The 23234-nt window shown below is 41.0% G+C and overlaps 1 protein-coding gene and 1 long non-coding RNA gene across 2 annotated transcripts in view; one reads left to right on the top strand and one right to left on the bottom strand.

The window, feature by feature from the left end:
- Positions 1–765, bottom strand: part of LOC122175931 — a 36508-nt gene extending 35743 nt beyond the window's left edge. The window contains exon 1 of the long non-coding RNA XR_006177577.1: positions 273–765. This is a non-coding gene — a long non-coding RNA (uncharacterized LOC122175931). The remainder of the gene's footprint in view (positions 1–272) is intronic.
- On the top strand, positions 752–22442 carry EMP2 (epithelial membrane protein 2). The gene is made up of 5 exons (XM_042863972.1): positions 752–946; positions 15835–15946; positions 18089–18182; positions 19180–19326; positions 19898–22442. The coding sequence occupies exons 2-5, from the start codon at positions 15869–15871 to the stop codon at positions 20080–20082; spliced, it is 504 nt and encodes a 167-aa protein (XP_042719906.1). The 5' UTR covers positions 752–946; positions 15835–15868; the 3' UTR covers positions 20083–22442.
- Positions 22443–23234: the final 792 nt, after the last annotated feature.

The raw sequence follows: 23234 nt of genomic DNA on the forward strand, positions 1-23234 counted from the left end.
TCACAGCAGTGCGTGGCCACCAGTGCTGCCCTTCAGAGGGACTGAAAGGCAGGTCGTGCTGTTAGCTTTTGGTTAGGCACTAACTGGGCTTTGCTCTGCAGAACAGCAGCTGTTTGTGCAAAGACTTTAAGAGCCAACCTTAAGCAGTGGTAAGAACTGATTGTGATCAGCACATGGGATCTCTCAGCCCTCTGAGCAAGCGTAGAGGCTCTAAAAAATCTGCAAGGCAACCAAAAGTTGTCTTCTTTGTGAGTGAAAGCAGCATCGCCTACCTGCGAGTAGTCATTATTTGGTCTATTCTGTCATGTAATTTGCGAAAGGCTGGGAACAGACACGTGTCAGGACCGACTCACTATAGCGGTGATGGCGCTGACCAGATCTCCTCAGAGCTCGTGAGGTGTGCGGTCACCAACGGGATGCGCGGAGATGGCTTCCTAAACCCTGCCTCAGCTCTCCTTATTCAAGTTTGTTTTTGTTTTTGTTTTCCGTGAACGAAAAAAGACAAGAATTTTGCGGGCTCCCCTTCAGCGGAGCTACGGTCTCTATGAAGGAGGCTCTGCCTCAATACGGCTTTCGCTCCAGAGCCGCTGGCGGGACGCGGAGCTCCTCGTACCGTTGCCCTCCGGGGACGGAGAACGGGCGGTTCCTCACAGAGCCGCCGCTCTCACCGAGGTGCCTCAACCCGCGGGGCCGCGCTCACGGGACTGCTGCGGCCGCGGGGCGGAGTGGAAGCGGGCGGGGAAAAGTTTCTCCCGTGCTCGCCCCGTCCCTCCCTCTACACACACACATACACACACGCACCTCTGCCTCCGCAGGCGGATGAGGGGCACTTTTGAAAATTATTTTCTTTCCACACCCAGCCTTCGTCTGACATCACTTCTGCAGGAGGGCGGGAGCAGCCCCGCCACCAGACGGTCGCGGAGAGCTCCGCCGGCCCCCGCGCACCGTGAGTACCGCGGCCGGTGGGGGTAGGGGGGCGCGGGGCTGTGCGGGGGGGGGGCGGCCGTGCCGGCGAGGGGACGGAGAAACCGAAAAAAAAGAAAGAAAGAAAGAAAAAAAACAAAAGTAAATATTTATATGTATATCAAAAAGTTGAGGGGGGTTTTTGTTTACTACCACCCGGGCCAGGCTCCCGCCGCTTGCAGTGCCGGCTGTGAGCAGCCGCCGCCCCGCTCCGCTCCTCACTTTGGGCGCGCGGCCCCAGCGACGCTGGGGGAGCGGGCGGCCACGATGTCTCGAGCCGCCCCGCGCTGAGTTCGCCCTCTCCTCAGGGTCCTTTCTTCTTTCTTTCTTTTTTCCCCCCTCGTTTTTCTTTTTGCTTTGTTGATGTTATTTGAGTGGAGTTTGCGTGTACTACAGTAACGCTTGATTGTTTTTGGCAGCCGAACCCCCCCTAGTGGAAGAACTTTTAAATAAAACGCGCCGCAGACTTCGGTTTGTGAAGTTTTGTTTTTTTTGCCAGCTTTAGGTTTTTGGTGTTTTTTTTTCCCACTTGAGTCAAACTACGGTTTCAAAAACCCGCTCCGACGTTCTCAGAGGGGCCGTTGGTGGCTGCCGAGCCCCGTGGCACCGGGAGGGCGGTGTTGGCAGCCTGGAGCTCGGTGCCCGCCCCGGGCAGGCGGCTTTCAGCAAGGCGGGTTGCTCTCATTACGCAGTTGTGGAGGTCAGCTCCTTGTTTGGACATCTTGAGGAAGAGCTCCCACTGCCTCCTTGCCTCAGCTCGCTTCCCCGGCGCTGCTTACAGCCTGCTGCCACCGAGAAACCCGCAGCTCAGCCTCCTCGTTAAGCTCTTGGCAGCTTAACTTGTTCACATGGTGCTGGATTATTATTTTTTTGTATATATATTATTTTTTCCCCTGGGAATACTTCGTAAATGATGAATAATTGTTGCAGTTGAACATCTTAGAAGTATCTGACTTCATTACAAGTGTGTGGAGAAACTCTTGAGAATAGCTGTTCACTTAGGCACATTTTCACGGAGTTCTGTAGGAGCTTTGAAAAGAAACAGCTAGGGTTGGCTGGTGTCCATCAAAAAGAAAAAAAAAAACAAACTCTTTTCCTTTACTTTCAGACTCCATACATACAAGGTTGGTACGTTAGCTATGTAACATAAGCCTTCTTTCCTGCCGAGAAGATACTTTTTCTGTCAAATGAAGTGCTATGTTGTGATTCTTCTATCTGCTCTCTTGCTTTGATTTTGAAGGCTTTGCTCCCCAGAAAAGCCCTGCTGGCAGTGGGATGGCAGGTGGCTGCAGGTGGGCAGGCAGCAGCAGTGCCTGCGTGTGATGGGTGCCTGGGCATGGACTTCATGAAGGCATTAAGCTGTGTTGCTGTCCTCTGCACTTGTTTGTGAACTTGTAAAATAGATCTGGAGAATGGGTACCTGGAGGAAGATTGATTCTTCATGCTGAATACAGCTGTGCATAGTTTGTATTGTGTCAACTGCATGGCTGACATGGATTTACCAAGTCAGCTGCATACCCTGCTAGGTTTATTCTGATGAAACCAGGAATTATTCTGCCAGCCGGGGAGTCATCAACATTAACTCAAAGTGAAATACAATTATATCATGAGATCTGTAGCAAGGTGACCGGTTTCTTGTTAGCATACTTGTTTGGGAAGGAAAACAGTCTGTTGGTATAATTTAAAATAAAAACAACATAATACCAGTAGACAAGACACTGCTGGTGGTGTATTCTTTATTTGTGGTCTCTGGAAGGACTTCTGTTGTAAGCACCCAAACAGTGTTGATTATGCTGTGGATCTGCCAGGGAGGAAAGACACTGTATTCTATTTGCTTACACAGATTTAAAGCTCTTGCTAATAATGGAAATTGTTCAACAGACAGAGCCAGTCAAGGTTGGAGGCTCTCAGATGAGTTCTACTGCAATTCTCAGATGCTGTAGTTACTCCTTCTGGCAAACACAGCTTAAATGAAATCAACATCACCAGCTTCATCTATTACCCACTGCTGGATAATGTTGCTTCATGACTTATTAGCATCTCTTGCTTCACAGTTGTTTTGTGTCTTTCTCTTCCATTTTCATGACTTTTCTTTTATGGTGTTATTTATCTCAGGGTTGTTTCCCACCTTGGGCTTGAAGTTCTTAGAATGATCAGAAGAATGTTGTACTGAGGAGTCCCATTCGGATATTTAGAAGGGAAGGCCTTCCTCAGTTTTTGCTAATTATATCAGTCATAGTTTGTCTCTTCTTACTGCTGTTTGCCAGTCCATTTAGAAATGAGGTGTTAGGCAGCACAAGGGGCTTCTTTTCACTTTAGTACTTTGTATATATTCTGATTTTCCAGTAAGACTTCATGTTCTATTTCTGCCTTGAATGACACCACCCCATAAATCACTACAAGAATGCTTTTAGTTAAAGAGATAAGTAGGTCTCTGGGGACAAGACCACTTGTATTGCTAGCCAGCGGAACATGCACTTTCTGGGTCCTGCTGCCATGTTCCTGTTGGAAGAAGACCTGGCAGAATAAGGCACTGTGTTATTCAAGAACTGATAAGAAAGAGATTTATCCTGCAGTGTACCAAACAATTCATGTATAAAATTCACTCAATACTTGAAAGCAGACAAATGTGAAAGGAGAAAGGAACACACTTACTGAAATCACATTGGTTTCAGAGGGAAAATGGGGGGAGCATAAGCCGCAGCAGTGAGGAATTCCATTCGTGGAGCTGTTCAGCATTTGTTAGGTTTTGTTTGTTTTTTTTTGGATGCTCAAAACAAACTAATGATTGTTGTGATGTGGGCTCTGTATTCGCTATCCTTGTTGAAAGCATTACTATTTTAGAGGGGAGATAATTTCGTAGAATGTATCTCAGTACATCAGGTAGTGTTCATGACTTCATCAGGAAGATAAGCATCTCAGTTTTCAGAAAATAGATCTTGCTGGGTGGGATTCAAGAGAAAGCCTGATGGCTTGAATTCATCCATCAAAGGAACTCTTGTTTCTTCACCAAATGGGGAAAATGTAATTACACCTTTTTATTTTGTCTATGAAGTTTCATGGGCAAGTTTAATGATGGTATGCATATGCCAAATGAAGCCTCATAATTTGGGTGTGACCTCAAAATACAGCCCTCTGGCTGTGGAGAGATATTCAAAGGAGACTTTAGGTTGGGCAGAAAGTGGGCTGACTCAGGCACACCTTAGAGATGGCTATGGGACATACATTTATGGGTGACTTCTCCAATTCTTAAACATGACACGGTGTCTGGAATGACACAGAAAGTGTGAGTGTGTAATGGAGGTGCTAAGTGGCACATGAAATTCACGCCCTTCTTTCAGGCAGAAAGGGACCTTCCAAAGTACCCAGATATCCCTGTTGAGATGTGTGTGCTGCTGCTGAGCTCTTCAGTCAGTTTACAGACTCCCTTGGTCTCTAGGGCTGACAGTTCTCAATGCACGGGAGCAACAAATCAGCAGTGTAATTCAAACACAAAAACAAACCGTAGTCTGGAGACTGCAGGAAGAGCCTAAAGTAGGCCTAAAGAGAATGAGCCTGCCCATTTTATCATGTGCTAGCATGCTCGATGGGGCCTTTACTTGGCAGGTCAGCCTGTGGTGAAGCAGGCCCTGTATTGGCAGCCAGTTTGGCCAAGGAGGGGCTGCGGGGCAGAATAAGGCTGACACAGGCAGGAGCTGGCTGGGCTCAGTTGCCACAGAGCAGCCAGAGTGCAAAAAAGCAGCCAACTGGTGCATGAAACTCTACAGTGAAGAGGTGCTAGAAGTGCTCCTACCTGAGGTGGGAAAGTTCATTTGGCAATCTTGAAGCTTTACTTTCACTTGCGCTGGTTGCAAATTAGAATGTAAAAGCAGCCTTCAGAAAGTTGATTACTTGGTTGAGTATTAAGACCAGTTAAATGCTACCATGTTGCTGTGAAACAAAATAGTAGTAATAGAGGAAGAATTTGCTCTTTTCATTTTATAGCCAAGTGCTCTACAGTCAATAGGGATATATCTTCACACTCCTGATAGATGATGTGCAAACTCTGAAATAACTAAAACTAAAATTTCTCAATACAGAGCAAGTCATCGCCAAATCAAAACAAGCAGTTTGAAAATTTTACAGCAGTGAATATAACACAATTGCTAGCAATTTCCATAGAGCATCTGCCAAAGTTAAAACAATATCAGCTTTCGTTTCTACTGAATTAAATGAATTGCTTTCAATCTGGAAAGACAGACTTTTTCTGCCTTTGTTTGTTGGTTAATTAGGTGGAACAACATAAATCACTCAAGCTGTTCTGTTGTATCTGGATTAATCTTTGGATAAGCAGGAGCCTGTAGTCAGTCAAACCCAGGTTCTGAGATTTGCTCGCAGAGTTCTATTATTGTCTAGAATTAATGCTGCAGGTGCCTTTTGTTTTTTGTTCTTTTTGCTTTTTATTGGATCAGACTGATGACACATTTAAACTGTCGACCTGATGAGAAGGTCTCATGTTACACTTGGTCTATGCCTCCTTGCCCCGGCAGGTACTGAGTGGGGACAGCCTCGGTGCCAGAACATGGCCGCGTGGTGATGGAGTGCGGGTGAGGTCAGGCCACACCTTGGCTCAGTGATTTGCTGCAGGATTGGGTTCCCAGGCACGTCTTACAGCTGGCAAAGCTTTACTGCTGCTCCCGTGTCGTTGCCTGGCTCCATGAGGTCACCCACTCACTGGGGCTGGAGGCAGGGATGTGCTGGTAGCCTGTGCTGAGCTTGGCTGCTCCAGACCAGTTCTGCTGAATGTGGGAAGGAGTGGGGGCCTGAGGGCACCTTCACGAGGCCAGACCTCACTGCTCTTTGAAGCTTGCTGCCCACCTGAGGAGTGAGTTCTGCCTGCTATTGGTCCCATGATCACACTCTGTTATTACTCCAGTGTACAGTCCAACAGTCGGCTTTGTTCCCAGCAGTACCTGAAGTTCTTGAAAACTATGAGATAATTCTGCTGAGTGCCAAGGCCATGTTGATCCTGCAAAAAGATGCTGCAGAAAATGTGGAGGCCTAAATCAGACTGCTGGGATAATCTTTTGCAGGAGTACAGAACCAGAGGGCTCTTTTGCGCTCCCAGACCTGCTCCTTGGTTAACACTCTATCATATATAGTATAAAAAGACAGGCCTTTTTTTTTTTTGTTTTTTCCTTGTTGAGGTGATTGTGAGGTTGCTCCAAGAACCTGAGAGCTCTGAGAGTTATTACGTCCTTCCTGAATGTGCTCATACCTGATTTATAGCTATTTGTTCTCATCTTTAGGTTACATTATTCTTTTCCCTTCTATGTGTCATAACATGTAAGAAACTGCTTATTTTTTTTTCCCAATTTTGTAAGTATATTAAGATATCAACCTATATGTAATTTAGGGTATTTCGTAGTACTTTTAGATGCCTCTGTGAAACCTAAGAGAATACATGCATATTTAGTAAGAAACCCAAACCAGCAGTATACAAGCAGTTCCTTCTTTCGCATTACTGCTGGATTTTCCCAAACAGTGTGTACCTCTTGAGGTACAGCAGATCTCTTCAATGGATTGCTGCCATGGGGCATCTTTCACTAAAGACAGGTTTTTGTTATCATTTCTCCAAAGGCATGTGACTATTTCAGCGTAAGCTGAAGGTGGATGAACAGATGGTGGAGGACACAAACAATAGCCTTGATGGGAATTAAGAGATGGTGTTTCAGCCACCTACCTTATACCAGCATGGATTGTGCTGAATGGGCTTAAACCTCAGATTATGATTACCCAGCAGAAAAATACAGTTACATAGTGGTCTTAGGGAAAATGAAGAATATTGAAAAGATTTTCTTGTGAAGAAAGTGCTTCTTTGTGCTGCTTGAAGAGGACAGATGTCTTCCTGCTGAACATGCAAAAGCATCGAAAAAGCAGTTTTGAAAGGATGAAAGCTTAAACAGTGCAGGTCAAATGTACCTGCAGCCAAGGGTTTGTCTGCCCAGCATAGGAAGCTGGTTTCTGTGATTGCAGCTTTTTACCTGCAAAATGATCTCAACACATGGTGGCTGTTGGGCTTCTCAGTCCTTTTTTTTTTTTTTTCTCTGGAGTATTTGAAGAACTCTATCTTGAATCTTTTAAGCTGGAGACTGTTCTGGGATTTTCAGGTATGCTGTCAGAAGGCTCATTTTCCCTGTGAGTGCCACTTCCCCGCCCTGTGGCAAGGCATTGTGCTTGTGTTTTCCCATAGGCACTGCCTGATTGCTTTGCTGTCTGCCCACAATGGCTTTCATGGCACACTGACTTTGTTCTGTAGTTCAAGCAGCAATAGTTAAGGTCATAGTGAAAGGAGTAGTAGGGCAAGTCTAAACCCAGTCTGAACTTGTTTGCAAATAAATGACCGACATGGTTACAGAAGTGGCAGCAACGCTGCCATTCCTAGGTCAAAACTTTATTAAAAACATTCCTAAGAAATTAGAAGCATCAATTTCTTTGTTTCTTGGTACTCAAAGCTAGCAGTTAGTTAGCCTATTTTGCTGCAGTTTTTTTTTTCTTGGTTTTGATTGGAAATGTATGGGATAGCAGGGTTATAATTTCCCAGTCTTTGAAGTTCTGGCTTAATAGCACAGATCTAATGAGGAGAGATGACTTAACAGGTAAGCAGTTTGTTCTACCTTTGGTAGCCAAGTAGGGTTTCTGAAGAGAAGTTAAGGTTTAATGTAAAATAGTTTCATATAGAGTTGAAATGGTGCTTCAGGATCTGTTCACATGTAGGTGAATGGTAGGCAAAGGACGGAGGGGTTTCATTCCAAGTTTACTGTTCTTCAGGCAGTCCCAGGTAACACTTAACTGCCATAATAAGAAAAGGCTTTATTAAGGCACAGATAAAGCAGACCTTGGGGCTTTGGTTTCAAGGCAAGATCTCCTGAAGGAAGTTGAACAAAAACTCCATGCTATATCTTGCCAGTTGGCCTCCAAGCCTCTGTATTTCCCTGTCAAATACAACACATGGACTGGTTTAGTTCAGCTGAAGTTCATGGGTTTTAAGACAGATGGCTGCACATAAAATCTAGGTCTGGAGAGTGATTCTATTTTCATTTTCTTCCACTGAATTGAAAAGACATAAGTAGTGTAACCTACATGAAAGAAAATCTAGCCATTCATTTCTGATGTATTATTTTTATTATTTTTGCATGCATTCAGTCGTTGTATGTGGGCAACATAGTTTCGTTTCCTTCTGATTTCCCTGCTTTGTGATGAAGGACTTTGAAAAGCAGCTGGAAGCATAAGTGAGAAGTTTCTACATAAAATGGATAGCACAAAGAGCTGCAAGCTTGAGTAACTTCCCAATTTATGGGCTCTCTACATGCTGCTCCTGAGCAAGATCTTATGGTATCTGTACCATGTAAAGGCTGGCAGTACACTTTGCCTACTTGATTCCAAGTCCAATATCAAACAAGCACCTGAAGTGTAATTCCATAATAAGCATACGTATAACTTTTCCTACTATGAAGGTATGAGAGCCTATCTGCAGTGCAGACTGTTGCTCTTTCTTTGCACTTCCTTCTCATGATCCCATTCAGTCTTGTGGAGGTCTAATCTGAACCAGTAAGCACTTAGAGGTTTGTTAGCTGGCTGAAGGGATTCCTGGTTCAAAAAGTGTGTGCTGTTTCCATGTTGACTATTAGCCATGTAATACCTGAGCATTAAAACTAGTCTCAATTTAAATCTACCCCTGTGCATGGAGAATAGGTCATCTGGGGTCCCTGGAGATCTTTCAAGATGCATCAAGACCAAAAAGTCCTTCAAGTGAGGTTGCCTGTTTTACTACCTACTACTTAAGTACTACTTAAGAAAACTTGTTTTTCTTTGCATCTTGTACACCTGTGATCTCTAACAGTAGACCATACACCACAGAGCTATCAGTGTGTGTTTGACGGTTTACTAGCAGCAAAGTCTTTACATGCAGTTTATAAATCTACCTGCAGGGTTAACTTCAAGACTAACGTTCCTGTCCTGTGAGATGTTCAGAAGTTGGTTCTTTAAAGTAAGGCTCCCAAGTCATTGTGTGAAATAGAACTAGATGGTTTAAGTTCTGTTTTCTTTTCCAGCGTGCATTGATAATACAGGTAAAAAGAAGACAGATGCAAGGATGTGCTTATTCATTTCAGACTTACTGCGCAGAGACATGGCAGCAGGCAGGACGGCAGCTCCAGCACATGCCAGCTGCCCTGCTAAGTCCATGGCAACAGTATCAACAGGGAAGCGATCCAATGGGAATTACTCAAATGGTGGAGCAACCTATGGGTACCACGGACTATGAGTAGGGTCAGAGTAACATAAGTACAGTCTTGGGCACCAGTATTTCGTAAGCCACTGAAGGTTGAAAATAGAAGTGTAACTGGTATTAGAAGAATTAGCCTGAAGCAAATGATATTCTAGGCATCTTGAGGTTTTAATCCAGAATCACTAAAATGAAAGAGCAGCTGGTGAGAACAAGCAATAGGCGCCACTAAAATTTACCTAACTGGTTCACCAAATGTAAGTGAGTGGTGGCAAGGGAGGAAAAGTGACTGCAGGAGTCTGGAGTCTCCTGCATAAAAAGAAATAACTGGAAAAAATGCAAGTTAGCAGAGAGTCAAGCTTAAAAGCAATACTGCGCTGCCCAGTTTTATATGTAGTCAGCATGGAGAACCTGAAGGGCAGAGTATGAGTTTGAATATTATTTGTCTTGTTTTAAGGAATATCACTCAGTAATTGTCCTCTAATGTTGGTGTTCCTGATTAACTCAGACAGAAGTGAATAATGAAACTGAAGTGGGTTGGTTCAACTGGTATAATTATTTTCTTCATGTTAAATTTCCTGAATTTCTTGTCGTTTAGGCATTGTTGAAACTTTCAAAGCTTTTGATACTTTTGCTGTCTAAACTTAGTTCCCTTCAGGTTCCAGTTCTGAGAATCACTCAGGAAAAACAGAATAATTTGTATTTGATAAAAGAAAAAAAAAAGAATTTTACAGTATCACTCTCCTCCATATAAAGCAGAGAATACTAGGCAGGGCTAGAGGTAATGCACTGACTCCTGAGTTCTCTGTCTTTGTCATGAGACACAATGAGACGTGGCACAAGAGCTCTGAGCAGAATGAAGCACTTGTCATGTAGATCCAAACATCTTATGATGCATCACAAGATGATAAGACTTTTCATGTGACCAGTATACAAGATTTTTCTTCTAACTTCACATATATGGTCTTAATTATAGCACCTAGGGACAGAAGAATTGGCAATGAAGGCCTGCCTTTATTCAGTTCTACAGCAGTAACCTCAAGAAGGTTCAGCTGAATTAAATTCTTATTGATGGCCCCAGGACCTGCCACGCTGGTTGCAGTGAAAGATCTCGGGGCAGAAGGCTGCAGGTATGCTGACTTGTTTGGCCGGATCCTCTGCCCCTGCTTTGGGTGTGCCTTTTCTGCACACCAGCTGTGGGTGACTGGCAGCCTGCACACCTCAGCCATGCTTTTGCAGAGCTGGAGCTGTTCTGTGCTGTTCTCACCCTGCTTCTGGGAACGTGCACCACGACTGCCTGAGCTCAGATTTTCTACATGCGTGGACTCAACTGAGTATGATACAAATAAATGATGTTAGGAAGTGAGAGCTAGAGACCATATTATGAGATAAGCTCTGGTCTTCTCAGCGCAGACGAGTGCAGGATAAACTGTGCTGTGTACATGGTGCTCTGGTTGCAGAAGTTAAGTATGCACAAACACAAGCCGTAGCTTGGCAGCAGAGTGTAACCACATGGGAAGAAAGAAAAACATGGGTTGCAGAGATCACATCTGGGCTGGGAGGTAGTGATAAAACCTGCTGTTGAGAGCTATCAAGGCTATTTTTGTTCTTGCTTTCTGTACTAAGCAGAAGAAATTCATTTAGGCATGTCTCAATACTGCTGGACAATAAAGATAAACTTTATCTTAAAGTTGGAGTGATTGGGGGGAGTTAGACAATGAGAAGTGAGTCAGTGTTGTAATGTGTTTGCTTATTACAGAACAGAAATGTTGGGAAACATGGATTGAATGCTTCCCCTTCCTCCCCCCTTGTGGTGTTCTGTGTGTTTCATCGTTTTACCGTGTTTCCAAAAAAAAAAAAAAAAATTTCTTGTCTCTGCATGTCTTGAAGATAATAACAGAAGTCCTCCTTAGCCTCTTGAAAAGTACATCAGGCTCTAATGCGAACATGCAAATTATCATTTCCAATATGCTGTATTACTGAGAAGATTAGAGATGAGTGTGACTAGTGCATTTATCCTTCCTCTGCAAAAGAAGGCGGCATTAGATCTTTACTCAGGGACAGTTCTTTTGTGTTAACTGAAATCTATATTTATATGTAGATGCATATGTGTATGTAAAACTGGTGTCCTGCAGTTTAGCAGCATTTGTGGGAAACCTTATTGCTACAGCAAGGGTGGATGTGATCAGTAGGTTTCTAATAACTTATCTTTCCTGGATTCACTGGTAGGAAGCAATTTTAACTCAGCTGTACCTATGCATTTCTGCCTTGCTACATACTTTGTGACGTGCTGTGAAATGCTGTGTTTGACAGTTGAAGAATTAATGTTGACTTCCAACACCATTCTTACTGCAACCCCAACATCTCTTTTTTTTAATGTCACGTGATGAAGTCAGTCAGATACTCGGCCCTCTGTTCTCAGGGCCTTGCTGGAGATGAGCGTGGGGGTTTCCTGTGGCAGCTGCAGAACCACAGCAGAGCAGAGCTGGAGGGGCCTCTGACACTCTTTCCACAGCAGTCCTGCTCTGAGCAGGGAGCTGGCTCAGGGTGCGCTGGGCCTTGCTTCAGTTAAGTTACAGGCATGTCCAAGAATGGAGATTCCACAGCCTCTGGGCCCTGTTCCCGTACTTAATCATGCTTATTGAATATATCAAAAACATTTGCACAATTGGGACATTCCTTGTTGAAACTTGCGTCCACGGTGTAAGAACTGCTAGAAGAAATCAAGCCAGTTTGAGGGAACATGAACAATATCTTTTGCACCATCCTGGTCTTCATCCATGCCTCAAGGCAGTGGACCTAATTGTAAGCACCTCAACTAGAAAGCATAGTGCACATTGCTTCAAATGATAGATATTAAAAGTGATCCTACCCAGTCACGGCCCTGATCAATGCCAGTATTCTTACCTATAATCAAGAGACAAAAATGGAAATGTTGAACAATTTGAGAGTAAGAATCCTGGGAGGGCAAGAAATCTTTTCATGGCAGCGTGTACTAGCAGTGGGTAAGTAGGATATTCTGCAAAAAAATAGGAAATTAAAAAGAACAACAACAACCAAGTATAGAATCCTCCATTACATCACACATCAATACTAAAATTTTATTTGAGGTGTCTGATCATTTCTGTGCGTCTTCTTAATGTAATTGTAGATTCTTGTTCATGTACAAGTGTTAGAGCACTGAATATATGTGACTTTTTTAGAAAAGGTATTTTTTGTTGTTATTAGCAATCAATGTTAAGAGCCAGTATCTTCTTGGCTACATAAATTAAATGTGAAAGATAGAGTTTTAATCTAACCTGAATATGTGCTTCTGCCGAGCAGAATTAGGTCAGCCGGGTTAAGCAGTGGTGCAGGCTGATCTGTTCCTGCAGGTGCCCTCCATTTTGCAGACGAGGCAGAAGGCAGATGCTGATCATGCTGCCAGGTGGCACGCTGCTGGCTTGGCAAGCTTCAGCTGCTGGAACAACTGGAACCAATTGGGAGCCTGAAGGGAAAGAACCCTTGAGGAACAGTGAATAAAAATCAGGGAGACTCACAGCTAGCAAGCAGAAATAGGAAGCTACTAAAGCATCTGGTTAGTAATAAATAGTTAAAATATTAAGAATTCTGAATGCTAATGCAAACAGTGTTCTCAGAAAGTTTCCATGAAAAAAACATAACTGCGTCATTTGCCAGCTTATGAGAGAGGATCGTTGCTGCCTGCTTCTGGGAGAGGTACGCAGACAGACCTCAGAGAGCCAGTGAAAGAAAAACTTCTTGTTTAGGGAGTAGAAGAATCTTCAGTAATCAAAATAAACTTTTAAATCCCAGATTTGTCAGGACCGAATGAAGAGTGGTTGCTTATGGGTGTGCTGAGAGATGAAGTCTTTCTGCCTTGAAAGGGATGCAGATACTGGAGCAGCTTCTTTGCTGTCTACACCTTCAAGGGAAGGAGCTGCTGTGTGCTTCCTGTGCCTAGATGTATGGGTTCAGCTGGAAGACCCTTCTCTCATTATTTCTTACGCTCCTCCCTGCTGTCCATAGGAAGAGGTTGCCAGGAGTGACTGAAGCCTGCAGATTTATCTGTGCTCTTCTGGGAGTGGGGAGCAAGTTGTTGTCTTCTCTGATATGAATTACTTGGGATTAGCCTAGCTCCCCCAAAGGGTTTAATGTCCATTAAAATAAACACTGTTTATAGTGTTTGTAGCCTTTGCTAGTGTTTGCAGCTCAGGAAAGGAGCCATTGCCAGCAAGTTAGTAGGAATTATCTAAACGTGGCTTTTAGGAAGGTTCTTGGGAAGCATCAGGCTATTCTTACTGCCTTTTTGTGTGTGTGCATGTGTGTGAAATAAAACATAATGCTCTTTCATTTAATCTTGGCTTTATTTGGGGCAAACATACAATGTCTCCTCATCTACTGTGTATGTTCATCCACCCTGTTTAAAAATCTGCTCTTTATGGCTAAAAGAAGTAAAACAAAACCATTCAGTTGATTAAAACTAGCAAGTTCTGAGCTGGCAAGTCTTGATTTTGCAAGGTTGGTTTTAATTAGGTTACATTTTTTCTGTCTCATTTTATGATGCATCATGTAATAAGATGCATTGTTAGCCTAAAAATAATAGAGTGCAGTTTGATTCTCATTCCTTATATGGCAGATGACTATTGTCTGCTTAGATACCATCTGTGAACAAATGAAACTGAAAAAAACCTAACCACAAGACAAGAGAAGTGTGTGTGAAGACTGTGTGAAGAATGGTACATTTTACAGTGGAGATACTTTGATGTGGCATTACACAAACCCACAAGATAGCTTCTTTTCCTTCTTCCTGCCTTTCATTCAAGAAAGTCTCAGTAGGCAGCCATGAATGACATTTCTAGAAGCGGAATGTGGCTGCTAGATTTGAAGATCCTGACTCATGTGGCAGAGTTGGCTTTTTGGAAGAAGTTACTACTTCTGTGGTTCGTTGTGATTGAAAAGGCAAGTTAGCAGAGAAAATTGGAATAAAATTTGACTAGCTGCTTTCTCTGTTTCAGGATTTGACTTAGTTTTCCAGTACAGGCATTCAAGTTTGATACAGAAATAAGTATTATCAGATCAGTTTTCCTCATCTCAAAAGCACTTCAATTTTTTTTGGCTTTTTGCTCGTTGTAACGCAGTACTGCAGCAAAACGTTGTTCTGCAGTGTGTACAGTGAAGGATTAATCTGGAACTTCTAGTCTGTTTCCAGCATGTTTATATGCTATTATCTTTTTGTTTGAGTTTTGCAGAGTACAGTTGTATTTTGGATTGATAAAAATGCCAGTGGAGCAGCTATTCTCTTTGAAAATGCTGTCGAAGTAGTCCCTTTATTTGATTACACACTCCATCTGCATTGCTTGCCATACTTGTGACAGCCTGTGAATCTAGAATCAGCAGTAAGGGAGAGAGGGTTGGGTATGAAAAAATGAAGTCTTCAAATAATTGCCTTTTCTTCCATGTATTTGCTGTGTTACAAGTATGTGGGCATCTGACATAGGAGAAAATTTCCAAAGCTAAGGAAGTAAAGAAACATATGTAAGGTCCTTACGAGTGATAGTGCTACTTTAAATGCAAAGAAAATACCTGCAAGACTGGGGTTTCCTTATAGCATCTGGAAAGCTTTTGTGTACGATAAGGAAAAGACAATGGCTATGCCAGGTAATTGCACGCTCCTGTGTAAAATATGGTAGTTTTCCATAACTATTACCTGCTCATAGATTTGCTGGGGATTACACTTCAAGAAATGTTTGTGGTTCCACTATGTATAAGATATCTGTTTTTTTCATTTGAGATGTGAAACGATATGAAATGGGCCATGTATGGTAAGTAGATAATAGAGGCACTAGAGAGAGTGTTGAGTTACTAAACAGAAGATGACTGAATTGTTGCACTGCTAACTGGTTATTTAACTCTACTGGAGAAAATGGTAGCCCTAAGTCATTCACCAATGGATAAATCTTGTGATTATATGTACAGTGGACAGTCTGTACAAAGCCAAAGGTACAACATAGCTATTCCTAAATCTACGTGATAGTTCATGGAACACTTCATTTTGTTCTACCAGCATCCTACTGAAATCTACAGTTCTCCCTACTTCAAAAGCATGATTGAAACAAGACCTTACCAAAAAGCCTGTGGAAGTTCTGGCATAGCATGGAAATGAGGCTGTCATTTGAAAAGTAATTATCTGAAAGTCAACATGAAAGAGTGCTTTATACCTCTGCTGGAGAAGCTTGCAGAAAAAAAATTGTGTTTACTTGTTGCAGCCATCCCACTTGCATATTATGAAAACACACCTCTTGGCTTCGCTTCAAGTTGAAATTCATTTAAACTCTAGTGGTGCTAGCTACATCTCACATGTAACAAACAGAAAGCTGTCATACTGGTATAAAGCATGATTAGTGAAGTCTTTTACCTCTGGAGAAAGAACACATGCCTGGCAGCCAAACTACATACAACCTTTCAAACTCTTCAATGGTATTGTGCTCTGAAATACACTTGCAATGACCATGGGCACTTACAGTCACAGTGAAGTAGTCTAATGATGGGTTGATTAATTAACAGCTTTGAAAGAATGATTTTCATTCTTTTATTTTTTTTAACAGATTTATCTCGAACTAAATACTCCTCGCATCAAGGATGTTGATTCTTTTGGCTTTCATTATTATATTTCACATAACTTCAGCAGCGCTGTTGTTCATCTCAACTATTGACAATGTAAGTGTCATTTCTTCTTGTCCCTCAAGCACCCAGTTATTTCTTTGCTTTTACAGTCTTTTATTACTTGCTGTGTTTCAGATAATTTGCTAGATGTGTTTTGAGCCTTAGAAGTTTTCCACCAACTTTATGAAAACAAACGTTTGTTTAAGAAAAAAATCGTATTATCGTAAAGTTAGTTCCTATATAACACTTACAATTATGCAACTGAAAAATAGATTTGGCTTCTTTTCTTCAAACCATCCTCAGAGGAGTGTAATTTCTGCTATGAATTAGTTTCAATTCACTTGAAGCAATTTCAGCTCAAAGTTTTAGAATTGTGTGGCTTTCTTTTCAAATTTCTTTTAATTACTTTTGTGACAAGAAAAAGATTGCTTTTCAGTGTTTACATCTAGCTCTTAATATGAACGACTTATTTCCAAAACAGCTGGCAGTGACTGGTACTCTTAACTGCATTGGGTTCTTTCTCTGACAGGTTGAATGAGTCCACAGGCTTTTAGGATGTAAAAAAAAAAGGAGTCTACTGGAAATACTTGTGAAGCTGGTTTGAATCCCATAGTTTTTCCGAAGACTGTGCTTTAAGTAAAATGATAAGATATCCACAGCTCTTCATTGCAAAATTTTATGAACTAACATGTTATTTTTCAGCCAACTAGTTGATATGCTGGAGTAGATCATCAATTAAAAGCACTAAAACCAAGTTTTATTGCCCCGCTCCTTTGAATATTTAGAAAACTAGGACAGTGGACAGGGAAATTATTCTTAGCTCAGGTCAGTTACATACAAAGGATTACAGAATTCCAAAACCACGCGCTCTGCTTTGTGTCATTAACTACTTCTAAGCAGTAACAAACTATGCAACCAGCTTCTGCTTGGTTTTAGCACTTTCATAGATTTTATGTCGTCAAGAAAATCACTCTCAAAATATGAAAAAGCCTTCAAAGCTGAAAAATAATTTATTCCACTTGGATAGCAAAAAAATGAATGGCTTAGTGCTATTGAGAAAGTAGTGCTTTTTCTTAACACAGTAATCCAGTGTTATTCTGATGGATATGGCTACCATCGTGATACACTGATGTCCTTATTGCTGTACTGCTGCAAATCTGCCTGGTATTCTGTGAGGTTTCTGGTACGTCTCTTCAAGCAGCTGATGATTCCAGGAGTCATATTTAAAAGTCATATTTTTCCAGAAACTACTCAGAACTGAGGCCTGGGTAGCTATCGGAATTGGAGTGGATTTCCTGAGGAAATGCCACTTGTGTGGAGTGGTTGCAGCATTTCCCAGGCTGCCGTAAAAATCTGTTCAGTCACTGTAGTACTATTTTGCATTAAATGTTAAAACACTGAAATAGAAATACCACAGTGAGATCTTAATTTATTGCTATTACTTCCAGTCAGATGCCACAGTGCATGAACTGCATTTGCACATTGACAGCACAGCTACGTTAGTTGAGATTAATTCATTCAGTGTTGGGAACCAGAAAATTTGTGAACAGGGTTTCTGTTTCTTGGTTTATTACCCTGCTGTTTCCCATGAGTTAAAAAAGTGTTGTGCCTTAAGGGAATTTACATTCCAAAGAAGGTCTGGGTGAACAAATTACAGCTTGTTGGGGTATCTTATGGAGAGAGGAATCTTTGAACGTCCAAGACTTCTGTCTGAAAAGTAGAAAATCCCTTGTGCTTCAGGGTTGCTATCTGGTCCCTTTCTTACTTCACATGGGTCTAAAATGAAAATGATACATGAATAAAGAAATACCCTTTATTCCAAAATTGAGCAGATAACATGCAGCCTTCAGTTTTGTGGTCAGTACACGACTCAGTGCAAATTTATCAGAAAAAATGTAGGAAGGTCTCCGGTCTCGTTCTTCTGCTCATTACTTCCCGAGCCTAGATCTTGATTTCAAGCAGAAGCACTGGAGCTTTCAGTTCTTTACTGGGAATGCAGAATTATATTCCAGTTCTTAATGCTGTTGGCTTGCCATCCCATCTACAAATATGGAAGAATAACAAGTTTCTTGCCCTCTTGTTCTTGAGACCTAGCCTGTACAAATGCTTTTAAGTCCATTACATCTGAAATTTAGTTTGAAAGATTAGTGAACAGGTGTTTGTTACAGTGGATGTGCCTTTACTTTTATTTTGCAGGCCTGGTGGGTAGGAGATAATTTTTCTACAGATGTCTGGAGTGCATGTGCCACAAATAATAGCACCTGCACACCTATTACTGTTCAATTCAGAGGTGAGTATCTGTGCATGCATATGTCTCAGTTCCTTTAGCAGGAGATAGAGGAAACCAGCATAAAATTTACAGGGACAAGAATATATACTTGTTCAAAAACCTGTATGTTCTAACTACTCATGTCTTCTAAATTCTTCAATACTGGATTTCCATTTTGAAAAAGCAAACTGTTCCTACAGGTTCTCTCATAGGAGAACAGAAGGAACTGTTAGGTACACTGAAAGCCCAATATGAGGGATTAAACACAAGGAATTAAGAGCAAGAGCCAAAGAACATTTAAAGTACTGGATCAAGTAGAAGTGGTGAAGACATCTGAAGGTAGCTCTGCAGTGGTGGAACTTGCCTCTCAGAACTGAACTTTAAAATAACATAAATACGCTGTTCTACAGGCATGGGGGTAAAAGGGAAAGAAAATGAGAACACAGTCTGAACTTTTAACATAGATATTGTACTTAATATCTATGCAAAGAATTAATATACAGTACAATCTAACTTACCCTGCTTTACCAAAAAAATATATATTTTTTATTCTCAAGAGTTACTTTAACTATGTTCCCACACTTTCAGTTAGTATGTATTTCAAATAGGTAAATGAAGAGCCATGTAGCCCTGTAGTAACTTTGGTGTCCGAGTGTCAGGTCATATCTATATTGCAGGGAGACAATCCCATTATGTAAGGCACATGTAATCTAATATGAATTTAGCCTACAATTGAGTTTCACCCTGTTTTAGTAGACAGAGGGTAGTGGAGGATGTGGTATGTGAGAAATGGTCTCTTCAGTGTTTTATTCAGTTTTCTGAAAAGCTTTTAAAAGTCTTTAAGTCACTGGCTGTATAAATAAAAAGAAAGTGAGAAGAACCCTCTGAGGCTTGCACAGTTGGTTTACTGTGTCTGCTGAACTCCTGCTTAGAGAGTGCAGCTCTGCCCTTCTGCTCATTGCTGGAATAGGCAAGGGGGGATAACTATTTCTAATCAAAGCTGCTTTTGTTTTTGCAGAATATCAATCAATTCAGGCTGTTCAGGCCTCCATGGTCCTATCTACTATTTTCTGTTGTGTGGCGTTTCTGGTTTTCATTCTCCAACTTTTCCGTCTAAAGCAAGGAGAAAGATTTGTGTTAACCTCTATTATCCAGCTCCTGTCATGTGAGTGATTTTTCAACACTTGTGACTTCAATGATGTTTACATGAAAGTACGAAAGGGAAGGGGAAAAAGGTTTCACAAAGAATGAGCTGTATGAGAACTGTGTAGGGCTCTGGAGGTCATAGCTTGTCCTGCATATATGTTTAAACATGGAACTGCTCAATTCTGTACTGTTTAGGCAGTGGAAACATGGGTAACATCACAGCTCAGAAGTAAAAATCCGGGAGGGAAGGAATCTAAGATTCTGAGCATCTTGATCAAATTAAGTAACTGCAAATGTTGCAGGCAGGTACTTCCTTAATTTTTGTTAGTCTTTAAAACTATCCAGATGTTAAGAATCATTTTGTGTTCATTGCAAATTACATGAATATGCAACAGCACTTAAAATTCAGTCCCTGCCAAAAAATCTGAGAGCATGTCCTGAAATGCCCCCAGTTTAGTTTGCAGATGGAAAATAAGTGTTTGCAAAAAAGACACTGCTGGAAGCGGCTGCCAGATGAGAGTCAGTGGATGGTTATTATACGTACTGATATTATCTAAAATTACTAACCTTTGCTGTTTGTTCTCCTCCAGGTCTGTGCGTGATGATTGCAGCTTCCATTTACACAGATAGGCATGAAGAACTGCACAAGAGCATTGAATATGCCATTGAAGTTTCTAAAGGCCAGTATGGCTATTCCTTCGTCTTAGCCTGGATTGCATTTGCCTTTACTCTGATCAGTGGTGTTATGTACCTAGTATTAAGGAAACGTAAATAAATGTTGGCAGCTAGTTATTACTGTCATGACAGTACAAAACCAAATTCCAATATTTTGTATATAATCATTTACATGGTTTTGTAGTAAAGGTATTGTTTCTCTAAAAATGTACTGTGTTCTTGATATGAAACAGAATACAAAAAAAGCCAACCAACAGCAGGTTTAATGGAATGCCTGGCATTCAGTCTGAGCAAGACTGACCCAAGTTTTCTTTTACTTATTTCACCATCATCTGTGGTGAAATGGTGTATTCCCTTTTCTAGGCATAAACAGTTCCTGGCCTCTGTCAGATTACTATTAAAGTCTTTGCAAATTAATTTGGAAGCAATATGCTAAGCATATTCCTGGCCTGGATCTAGCCCTTTGGGATGGGATAAATACAGGGGAAGTGAAAAATGAGGCCAAGATCATGGTGCAAAAGCAAACAAGTATAAAAGCCCAGAGCTGCACTCAATGTGGCTGTTCTAGCAGAGGACGAACGTTCTGCTATTTATATCGTGCAGTAAGTGTCATCAAGCTTTTATTAAAACCACTTGCTTTGCAAAAGTAAACAACTCCTTTTTGTACTCCAGCAAATGATTCTCTTTATTCTTCTTCACTTTTAATTTAAGCATATAGAGCCTTTGGCAGGAAAAGTTACAAGCAAATTTGAAATTCAGTGTACATCTTGGGACTGGAGAAGTCTGAGCAGAAAGAGATGCTCCACTCAAGTCCTGCAGCCCCTTATTTTTGCATTGTGCAGTACCAAATTTAACTTTTTTTTTGCAGCCAAATTCAGTATGTTTATTACATTGGGATCTGGCTAGATATATCATGTTGGCTAATATATAATTTAGAAAAGCTTTTTTTTTTTTTTTTTCTGTGTCTGCTCACTAGGAAATTGGCCTTTACAAAATTCATTCTAAGTTCCTACTTGGATTTTATTTGAATAAAAATTCTTACTAAAGAAATCAGAGTGTAACTATCATGCATAGGAGTTCCAGGATAGTTTTTCAAAATTTTTGGTGATTTTTACTTTTCAATAATTCTGTGAGAGAATTACTGTAATACCAGATTTAACTGCTCAGCAATGTAATACTGGCTTTGGCTGGTGGTGATTTCAGGGTTTGGAGACCAGTGGGGGGAGTAAAGTAGCTTTTTCTGGTTAGTCACACCTTTGATGTTAAAATGTAGATTTAACTTTGTAAAAGCATTAACCATGTATTCATTTCATGATATTCACTACAGCTGACCCAATATATAGGCAATAAAAATAAACGAATTTTAAATGAAATTTTACACTTAATGTAGAACAAAATTACTACTACAAAATAACATAGCTCTACTAATGTTGATAACTTAGCCTATTACACAGCAGCTGATAGTCTGACCCATTGCTGCAGGTAATTCATCCTTGAGTTCTCACAGAACGGTATAGGAATTGTCTCTGACATGAGTAATGGGTCATGCTGTTCCATCTCCATTCCCTGACCATCCTAGAATGCTCTAACAAGTAGCATTGTTATTAGGGAGCAAAGAAAGCACAACAGGACCAGCAAGAAATTAATTAGACAAGTAAGCAGAACAGCAAATAAAAAGTGAAAATAACAGCAGTTAAAACAATAGATCAGTCTGAGAGAAATGCATTCTCACTTTCCCAGTCTTGCATGATGCTACTGTTCTGTTAATCTTTTTCCTCTTAGTGGGAACACTGAATTTCAGGCATTACTACCCTTACTTTTTAAAAAAGTGTTTCTGCTGTTTGCTGAATACATTTCAGATTCAAAACCTGAGTTTTGCTAGCAAGCAGGATTTGTTTTAAATAAACAGATGTGGGTTTAAGGCTGAAAGTAGTCTGTAAATTAGGTGTTTGGCTAGTCTTATTCAAACATGAAATATTAAGGGTGAAATTCTAAAACAAATGTGCATTAAAGCTATTTTATATCTAGAAGATAATTCTATAACACTGTAAATTAAGCTGAAATGCCACTGACTTGAAGAGATGCTTCTTCAGTTTCTTGCCTTAATAGTGCTTAGGTCATTTATAGAGCAGATATTTAAGATAAAGATGTATATATACATGAACTCAGCTTACTTCTACAATGAAAGCTCTGTCACTTTAGTTAGAAGTAAAAAGCACACACACTTCAGTGTACAAACAGCAGCATGCAGGTGGTGCCACACAGAGAACGTATGTCAATATTCGAAGTACCAAGAAAATAAATGCCAAAAAGTTTGAACAAGAGTTTTAACAGGACAAACATATTTTAGAATATTCTTTTTACTTGATATGCCTTTAAAATATACCGTTTTCTATGCTCTATATATTATTAAACTGTACATGAAAATAAAGTTAAAAATTCTTGTATTAGCAAGCTCAATACGTTCAGCAGTCTGACCTTGTCTTTAAGCTTGGGGTGTATTTATACAAGCTGGGATGAGAAATAGTTGAGGATTTGTATGAACAGGTAAAATTGAACTCTTCCTGCCTGTACTGTCATTTGTTGAAGAGCTTTCAGGTAAGTAGAGAGAACATCAGTGTACTAATGTGTAAGTGCATGGTCCCACAAGAATAGCTACCATGTAGTGCAGGACCCACATGTGATAAGACAGTTACTAGTAAGATCTCTTTTCCTCATTGGCAGAAAAGCTGTGTGTTTAAGATTATTTTGAATGCCTTGATCATGTGAGAAATGTTAGAAACAAGCCACCAACTTCTGTATGTTCTCCAACCCAAGCTTCACCCATGCACTGGGACGACAGCAGTACAGGTAGGTTTGCACAGATTGCTCTAAAATGAGAAGTACTTAAGGATAATAACCTGTGATGAACAGTAAGTCAAACCCTTATTTCGCTTGTTCTCCTCCTACTTTGTACATACCCATTCCTAAGGTTTTCATGGAGCAGGCACAAATATTAACTGTGTAGGGGAGCACACTTGGTTCAGTTTCTGCAAGGGTCTGTGACAGTGCATCAACCTTTGGACTTTGCACGTGGAATTCCTTCAGTTTCAGACTAACGAGGAGGAGCAGTGTTGAATTTTTCAACAAGCTCTGGAGAAAGAGGGGTCCTTGCCAGTGAGGAAGATGTGGATCATGCTTGGAAATCCATGAGACAAAAGCAGTTGTTTGAACAAGGGTAGCAAGCCAAATGCACAACTTCCAATTCATACA

The sequence above is a fragment of the Lagopus leucura genome, unplaced genomic scaffold (genome assembly GCF_019238085.1).
Source record: "Lagopus leucura isolate 7727_CA_CO unplaced genomic scaffold, USGS_WTPT01 Super-Scaffold_760, whole genome shotgun sequence".
NCBI lineage: Eukaryota > Metazoa > Chordata > Aves > Galliformes > Phasianidae > Lagopus > Lagopus leucura.

Excerpts from the sequence above, each read along its gene's own strand:
- EMP2 (XM_042863972.1), top strand. The coding sequence starts at position 15,869 with ATGTTGATTCTTTTGGCTTTCATTATTATATTTCACATAACTTCAGCA. Across the intron at positions 15,947-18,088 it reads TCATCTCAACTATTGACAAT|GCCTGGTGGGTAGGAGATAA; the intron begins GTAAGTGTCATT and ends TTTATTTTGCAG. Across the intron at positions 18,183-19,179 it reads TATTACTGTTCAATTCAGAG|AATATCAATCAATTCAGGCT; the intron begins GTGAGTATCTGT and ends TTGTTTTTGCAG.